This window comes from Gavialis gangeticus, unplaced genomic scaffold, assembly GCF_001723915.1.
Source record: "Gavialis gangeticus isolate Ggan-Ray unplaced genomic scaffold, GavGan_comp1, whole genome shotgun sequence".
Lineage (NCBI taxonomy): Eukaryota > Metazoa > Chordata > Crocodylia > Gavialidae > Gavialis > Gavialis gangeticus.
In genome coordinates this window covers 109,853,457-109,862,369 of record NW_017729025.1, presented here as the reverse complement: position 1 = coordinate 109,862,369, position 8,913 = coordinate 109,853,457, and the positions used below count along the sequence as shown (strand labels likewise).

The following is an 8,913-nucleotide window of genomic DNA, read 5'->3' as shown; positions in this document are numbered from 1 at the left end:
ATACTGACAAGTGCAGGGTGCTGCACTTGGGCAGTAGTAACCAGCAGCACACTTATAGAATGGGAAACTCCCTTCTTGAGAGCACGGAGGCAGAAAGGGATCTTGGAGTCATTGTTGACTCCAAGATGAACATGGGCCGACAATGCAAGGTCATGGTTGGCAGGGCTAACCGGACCTTGTCGTGTATTCACAGGTACATCTCAAGTACAGCCAGGGAGGTGATCCTCCCCCTCTATGCGACGCTGGTCAGGCCACAGCTGGAGTACTGTGTCCAGTTCTGTGCGCCCCATTTCAGGAGGGATGTGGACAACATTGAGAGGATCCAGAGGAGGGCCACCCACATGATCCGGGGACAGCAGGGCAGACCCTACAATGAGAGACTGCGGGACCTGAACCTGTTCAGCCTTCACAAGAGAAGGCTGAGGGGGGACCTGGTGACTGTAAACTCACTAGGGGGGACCAGAAGGGTCTGGGGGAGACACTGTTTCCCCTAGCGCCCCCTGGCATAACAAGGAACAATGGACACATATTATTGGAGAGTAGGTTTAGATTAGACATCTGCAAGAACTACTTCACAGTTAGGGCGGCTAGGAGCTGGAACCAACTTCCAAGGGAAGTGGTGCTGGCTCCTACCGTGGGGGTCTTTAAGAAGAGGCTTGATGCCTAGCTGGCTGGACTCATTTGAGTCCAGTTTTTCTCCCGCCCAGGCGGGGGGTTGGACTTGAAGATCTACAAGGTCCCTCCCAACCCTACTTCTATGATTCTATGATAAGTTTAGACATTGAAAACCTAATACTTGCATGATGATTTTTTTCTTTTTCCCTACTGAATGACTGTCGCCTGTAGGAGGGCAGACAATAGCTATGGCCTTAATGTTAGTGAATAAGTTGGGAACTGATAAAAGTATACAAAATAAAGAATTAAATGGAGAATGGAGAACAGGTGCGACAATTCATCTTTTCCAATCATGCAAGAACAAGCAGGCAATCAATAAAAATGAAAAGCCGCTAATTTAACTCTGATCAAATGAAACACTTTTGGTACAATATGCAATTAGCCTCTAGTGCTCACTGCTACAAAATAACTCTGGGACTGAGAGCCTAGAAAGACTCAGAAAAGGATTAGACATGTTAGATATTCTGGAACAAGCCAGACTGAAATAGCTTTGCTCTTTTGACCTTCAGAACAAGTTGCAAAGCAAGTATTTGTGTGGACAGCTATGGAAATTGCCTAGATCTGCCGTGCTCGAAAATGTAGTTCTTGGGGCTCTAAACAGCTTCTAAAACTGCTATAGGTGTGACTAGACACCCCATTTTTACTTTGTCCAACCCCACGTAAATAGTATTAAATCATATAGATAACTGTACAGAATCACAGAGTCATAAAGGTAGAACTAGTCTGGGCCCTCAGGAGGTCACATAGTCCAGCCCCCTACTCAAAGCACAATCATCCCTACCTAAACCATCCTGTACAAGTATTTGTTTAACCTAGTCTTGAAACTGCACAACAAAACCATCCAGAGTGACAATAGTTAAGGATTAATAATCTGTACCAGATGTTTCTAGTGTTATAAGAACTCACGCTTTATGGCTTAGGCAACCTCTAGCTGATGGGGACTTGGAAGAAATTATTCCCCTACGACTTGTGTGGTGTGTCATTGAGGACACTTACGCATGCAGTCCCCTCCGTACCAGCCTGCTCTGCACTCTGCACAGTAGATCCCCTTGATGTAGAAGTCATCTAGCGTTCCACCCCAGGAGCCGTTGCGGCAGGACTTGCAGTTCTCAAAAATGGTGCAACCTGAAAGGAGAGAAGGTTGATTAAATGGGCCTAAATGGACTGTATGTGGGAGGAGAAAGGAACTGTTTGCCTCTTCCCCTCCTTCAATAGCTGTAGAAAGGCATGTGACCTTCACAGGACTGGCCGGTTTCCTTTTGTAGGTCTGAACCAACCCCCAACCCTTGAAACATGGGAGAGTTCAAACTCTGGAATCTGGATTAGAGCTTTGTGGCTGGCCTGCAAATCTGTACCTCAACACCCCAGAACTATACCCCCCTTTGGAAGACTGTCATCAGTGCAATTTGGGCCCATCCCTGTTGCAACTGATTCTTGGGGTTTTTTTCCAACCAGGCTCTCCTTTTTCTATTTTTTACCTTCCCTTTGCCATTTCCTTCTGAAAAAGTCAGAACTCTCCTGTTTCTGTTTTGTACACCACATGTGCAAACTTTCCTGAAAATAAAATCCCAATGTAGAAATGGCCAGTGGGAAATCAACTATGACTCTGCCTTGTGGAGAGGTTCCAGACTTGCACAGAAAACCTTAGAAACCCTCTCCTTCCTGTGTACAGTTTTGTCATCAGGAGGGGTGCTACACGATGCTTTAGGCAATGTGTTGGATTCATTAGCTCACTCCAGAGCAGTAAACTTCTTACTCTGGCACAAATGGATTCCTGATAGAGCACAAAGTACTTGGAGACAGGCAGCCAGCGTGGGCATTATGGCACATCATCAGTACCTGTGCATGCTGACACTTTGCCACAAATCCTGTGCGAGTGCATGCTGACACTTTGCCACAAATCCTGTGCGAATGCACAAAGGGAATAAGGCATTGAGTTATAAACCAACCCACCTGGGTGGATTAAACAAGAGTCACATTCATTTTCCTCATTCCTGCAGCAGGGAATGGTATAGCCCACTGTTTCCTTCTGTCCTGGACAGACGCATTGGATCTGGTCATATTCACAGCACTCCCGGCACATGATATTCCATTCAGCTCCAGGACAGTTTTCATTGATCACTGTGTACTCTGCAAAGACGAAGCAAGTGAAGGGAAAGAATACATTAAATACAGAGAACTGACCAATTCAGATTCAGTTATTCAATAAATGGCCAGATCATATATGACATGAGGTTCCAGGCTGCGGCATATGGAATTCCAAACCATACTGTAACGTACCTGATCATCACAAAACACAAATTAGGTTTGAGGGACAAAGGCAATAATAAGGAAATTTGCTTTGCCAGGCAGATGAGGCAGCCAGCCCAGAGTAAAGGAAATTATTTCAACTGAAAGAATTTTAAAATACATGTTGGATGTTTAAATGCTCCTGTCTTTTTCATGTATTACATTGCTATTGACACAAAGTCAAACAGCAGCGTAAGATTCGTTTCCTGGTTTGATTCCTAGATTCACTTTACTATAACAGTACTATTATATTTGATTTCACTGCAGGGGAAAGAGGATCTCTCCATTTTTTTTGAAGTTTCATTTCATGAAAACATCTAATATGATGACATTTTACAAGTCTCATTTTAATTAAAGTAACCTTCAGTTGCGGGATTTAATCTATACTGGCAGTGCCCTTTCAAAAAACCACATTTTGAAACATTGAGGATTGTGACTACAGACCAATACTATAACCACAGATTCCATCTCCCTTCCACCAGCATGCTGTCTAAACTCTACAGATTGAAATCTAATGAGCACACAGTGCTGTCAGCATGTCTCTGTCTCAGCTGACAGACCTGACGGTTGGTTTTATGGAGCCAGATGATAAGAAGTAAGAGAGCAGACTAGAGAGATGAGATGTGAAAGAGCCATAATGAAAATATTTCTTCCATCCTTTCTTTCATTTTCTTTCTATTTTTATTTTGGCTATAGAATATTCTTTTTTGCTTTTGCTTTACGTTCTGAGTTACAGAGCTGCTTTGTCACTGTGACAAACCAGATGCTTCTATTAAGAAGTAGAATGCCTATCCATGCCTGTGCCTGGCTTCCTTTTCAGACAGTTCCTTTTCAATCCAATATATCGCATAATTTCATTACAAAGTCTGCATTAACTCCCTACTGATGAATCCACATGCTTGGCCACGCTTGATTCTCCATAGCCTGATAAAGCCTAGTTCCCAGAAGTTTGTCTTTTTCCTAAATAAGAGTGAGTTAGCCCAGCAGAAAGGGACCAGTTTCTTAATTTTCCTCTAGGTGAGCACCAAAATCACCATGGGCTAGATTCACTCTTGGTATAGCTTCATAAAGCTAACCCTCTTTTTGATACCTGATGGAAACCCCCTTTTGGTAACTTGTGGAAACAGAACCACAGTTGTGATTTCATAGTTAAAGCAGAACCTAGGTTTCCATTCCAAGACTACTTTAGTTTACCTTCCCACCATCACAAAAGAGCAGCTTTTGATATTTGGTGAGATAGTTTGTTGTTTTATAGCTTTGCACTCAGTTCTTGCATTAAAATCATAATAGTATTTAGCTCGTGTATTTTCAAGCAATAGATCTTAAAAGGGGTTAGTATCATTATCACCTTTCAATATGTCAAAATTGAGGCAGATAGAGGTGAAATGACTTAGTTTAAAGTCCCAGAGCAAAATAATAACAAAGCCAGGAGTGAAAATTAAGTTTTCCCAGAACAGCAGCCTATCGACTTTATCCCAGAACAGCAGACTTTATCCCAGAACAACAGCCTATCCCAGAACAACAGCCTATCGACTTTACCATACTGGCTCCCTTACATTAAGTTACAACCCTGTCTTAATGAAGCTGTTTATCTATTAACTATACCTTATTCAGATTCCTAAGCAAATTATTTAACAAGCACAATTATCTGATTAGCAATAACATTCTATTTAAATTGTGATATCTCTGGTGCCTTAGAGAGCATCTCATTCCTAGTGGACCCTGTACTTGAAAAAGTTTGGAGACAGATTTTGGAGAAACATTCAAACTTTTGACTTTTTAAAATCAAGGCAAAAAACTCATTCTTTCAAGACTGCCAGAAGTCAATGGTAAAATGGTTGCATCAGTTTAGTTTCTGCAAAATGCTAACTTGATGTAAATCACGTCTTAGTTATTATGAGTGTCCACACACAAATTTATGCAGGTTTAACTAGCTTGATATAAAATCACACTTATGTTTATATCAGTACAATGTAAATACCCAAGGACCATATTCTGTCTACATGACTCATGTACATTTGAATGGGTTTATATGCCGAGTAAGGAAGTGTTAGGGTAATAGTAAAAGATTCTGGCTCTTAAAGAATTGTAAAACATAGATTTGCTTCCCTGTATCTATGCTGTTTGTTCACTTCTTGCCCCTTTCTTAGATGAGACAATGAAAACAGACATCCATTTGACTTTTTAGTCAATTGCATTCACTCCCAGGATTTGATACACCGCAGTTTGGGAACAACAAATAGCAAAGGATTTTATCAGTGTCAGAAGTTTTTAAGCTTTTCCTATAGATATGTTCATCATGGCAACTCTAGCTCTTTCTACATGAAACCATGACAATTGTCCCTCTAATGACTATATAATTAAATTTACTTCAGACAGATGTCTCCTGCCTCTTTGTAACAAAAGGCAAAGGGAGTATTTTATTTGGACACTTTGAGACTGTTAAAAAACAATGTTTTGTGCTGATCAGGAGCTAGATTGAGCTTGTGAGCTCAGCTGTGCGTAAGTGTATTGCCCCAGAAAGACCTCTATGAAGGAAGAGACATAGATGCATCCATGCTATCCCCTTGATTTTAGGAAGAGTGGGAGCATCTACACGAGATACTTTACTCAAGATTAGGGCAAATTACTGTTCAGTAAGTGTCCACACATGCAGATGCTTACTGCACAGTTATTTGCTCTAATCACGAGTAAATTTGCTACCTGTAAATACAAGTAGAAAGTTTACTCACAATCAGTTATTGTGCAGTACGGCACGTGTAGATGGCTGCCCAGGAGCAAGCTTGTTCCCAATCAGCTGGGCAGCAGTGGGTGGGAGATTGCTTCCTGCTCCTAGGAGCCAGGGTGGGCTCCACCACCAGAGCCCGAGTAGAGGGCAGCAGCCCCAGCATCAGGGAGCTCCCAGAGATCATGGAGTGGGGGCTGGGAATAGGGTAGGGCTTGTTCCCAGCCCCAGTTCTGCAATTGTGATCACTGAGCTGGGATGGGGCTGGGAACAAGCTCCCCAGCCTCTGCTCCACAATTGTGGAGAGGGGGTTGGGCACTTTCTGCATGTGGAGAGTTTCCCACCCAGCCTGGAGCTGGCTAAGACCAGCCCTGACTAGAACAGTTCCTGGCCAGCCCCAGACTGTTTAAGACAGTCCTCAGCCAGCTCCAGGCTCCATGTGCAGACTTCACCACACAACCTGGGTCTGGCCAATATGGGGCAGGTCCCAGCCCCATGCCCCAACCAGGCAATCAAGGCACAAGGCTTGAAAAGAGCTGTGGGGGAGGGGGTCTGGAACCTGTCCCTCCCCTGTAGACTTTCCAAGCCCCCTGCCCCACAACTGGGGAGCTGGGGTCAGGAACGCCCTGCTGCCAGGACAGGGGGACATGGTCCCCTCCTGGGCTCTGGTGGCAGAGCAGGCAGCTCCCAGGAACAGGGAGCAATCTCCCAGACCCCACCTACTACCTAGAGGTCCCCCTGGCTGCTGCAGAGGACTGGTACAGGGCCAGAGGGGACGGGAGCAGACTGCTGCCAAGAGCAGCAGATCTGCTTCTGCATTTCCCGCACAGGTAGGTGCCTGCCCAGGATGGGTTTACTCTAGAGTAATTTACAATAAAGTAAGCCCATGCCACAGTATTTGCATAGGTAGACAAGCCTAGTAAGTCATTTCATCTCTTTTTGGGCTGCAGTCTACTCCTCCACTCAGACATAGCCATTAGTATACAGTACAGCAAACTGGAAGCTGCACCCTCCTACATAATAGCTGTGGTCTGTAGCAGAAGTAGTGACTTGATGTTGTTGAAAGAAGAATCCTTCAGAAGAGTGAGCCTGACATGTAGGCAGGCTCTGCATTCTCTGAGAGTGTAAAACATGCCCAGGCAGAGATTTAACATGACTGACAGAGGCCTGTTTACATGACAACCCAGGCAAAATATTTATCTGAACCATGAAAACAAAGGTTAGACCAAGCAAATAAACAGCGTCTAATTTATAGGAATTTAACAATGGAAGGAAAGGCTGTAAAATCAATTAATAACCAGCACACAAGAAAGCAGCTCCAAGTCACAGAAACTGTAAGCAAGATATAGCAAGGTTATGAAGGATTACAAGCTGTAAGAAGAAAGGTGTGGGAGAGAATCTGGTTGGCTTAGAAGCCTGGCAATAAGAAGTTGACTTTTTTACCTATTGGTTTGACTTCAGGTTGGGTCAGTAGTGAGGTGGGATCCAATTTTTAAGAGTTCCTCAGTCTAGCTTCTCATACTGGCTGCATCCAGATAAGCGTGGACATTTGTTTCCCTGGGGACAAGTAGCAGCAGTACACCTTGTGCCATTGCTTCTTGGCCCCAGGGAATGCCCGTGCCATATGTGCTTTTGTGCACAGGGTTAACACAGGTTGGGTAGGGGAGGCTGGGGCCAGCAACTGTGCTGGCCCCAGCAATCTTACCTGGAGCCCTGGGGGTCTCAGGGATCTGCAGCCCTGGCATTCCTGCAGCTGAGAGCCTGGCCAGTAGGTGGAGTGTGACTCTGGCCAGCCAGGCTCTAGTTTTGGGAGGTGCACCGCCCCACTTTTTTCTGGTGTGGGTTTTTTATAACCTAAGATCTCCCAGAGTCAACCCCACTCCCCACCCCCTGCACTGCAAGGTAACAGTGCAGGAACGCCTGAATGTATGGTATGCGGTGGGTCTGAGGCGCCACATACTGCACATCCACACTCATCTGGAGAGGGCCATTGGGTGCATTTCTATGTCTGTCTACCTGGTTTGTAGGTTGATCAGGTACTTAGATGTATAAATCATTTCTATTTGAATTCTCAGTTATTAGTTAATACACAAATGAACCTATAATGCTAGGGGCCACTTCTGAAAAGCGGGATGTCAAGCCATTACTGTTTAATGGCTGCTCTGTAATTCAAACAGCATAAGGAGATGGTCTCACATTAGCATCCACATTTCAATGGGCACCAAATTATTTGCTAACAATTCCATCTGGCAGCCCAAGAACTGACTGGGATGTTCTCAGCCCTTCAGGTCTACACAGTAAGAAGGACTCATCACTTTGCTGCATGGGCTCACATAGCTAACATTTCCCCAGGGTGAATTCACCTATGTCAGGTCTATATTAGATTACTTACTGTCCATCAATTTACAGACAATGCCTGTCTGTGAAGTCATTTAAAAATGGATCTGTCCTTAAAAAACTAAGAAACAATGAGCTTGTTTGAAGATCTGTTGTTGCCATTGGAATGATACCAGATTTGACTGTCAATGGACAGATTAAGCAAAGTAGCACAACTTCAGGTCCATGAGGAACTGCATCTCAGTACCTTGCAGAGAACTGTTGATCAGCCCCTTTTCCCCTCCCATCCCAGCCAGGTGCAGTGACTATGTCCTGGCCATTGCCTGCCTATAACTGCTGCTCAGTGCTCACCTCAAAGGTATGCAAGGCCACATGGCCCCAAACCTGATGGGACAGGGAGGGAGATGATATAGCCAGGACAGAGCTCTGTGACTGATGGTAGTGAGGGAGATGGCAAATTAGGGTCCATGCCAGGACAGAGGCAGTGGGGCCAGCAGTAATCAGATGGAGAGTGGGAAGTGGGGGCACTATGGTGCAGGGTGAAGTACAGGGTGTGGAGTGAATAAGGGACCCCTGGGGTGACAGCAGCACAGTTTTAAACCATTGCTGCCATCAGGTAGGTTTGCCAACCCAAGAAATAATTTTTACTGACAATCTGAAAACCTTTACTGACAACAAAACTTTTTTACTATGGTTGTTGTTAAACTTCCAAATTTGAACCCAGCCTTTCTGACATCCAGGGCCTGGCAGAAGGGTTACATTTCCATTATGTAAAACAGATGTTGGTAAAAAAAAGTTGTGATCATAAACAGTAAAAAGTTTGCAGATTGTCAGTAACAAAAAAAAGTCTCAAGTCTGCAACCCTTGGTCTGCATCATGTCCACCAA

General features: G+C 44.4%; 1 protein-coding gene across 4 annotated transcripts in view; it reads right to left on the bottom strand.

The window, feature by feature from the left end:
- PAMR1 (peptidase domain containing associated with muscle regeneration 1) overlaps positions 1-8,913 on the bottom strand; it is a 108,906-nt gene that overhangs the window by 79,616 nt on the left and 20,377 nt on the right. For all 4 annotated transcript variants that reach the window (XM_019519389.1, XM_019519390.1, XM_019519392.1 and 1 more), the window contains exons 2-3: positions 2,629-2,805; positions 1,672-1,800 (exon numbers count right to left, since the gene is read on the bottom strand). In XM_019519389.1, the coding sequence (XP_019374934.1) occupies positions 1,672-1,800; positions 2,629-2,805 (306 nt within the window). The remainder of the gene's footprint in view (positions 1-1,671; positions 1,801-2,628; positions 2,806-8,913) is intronic.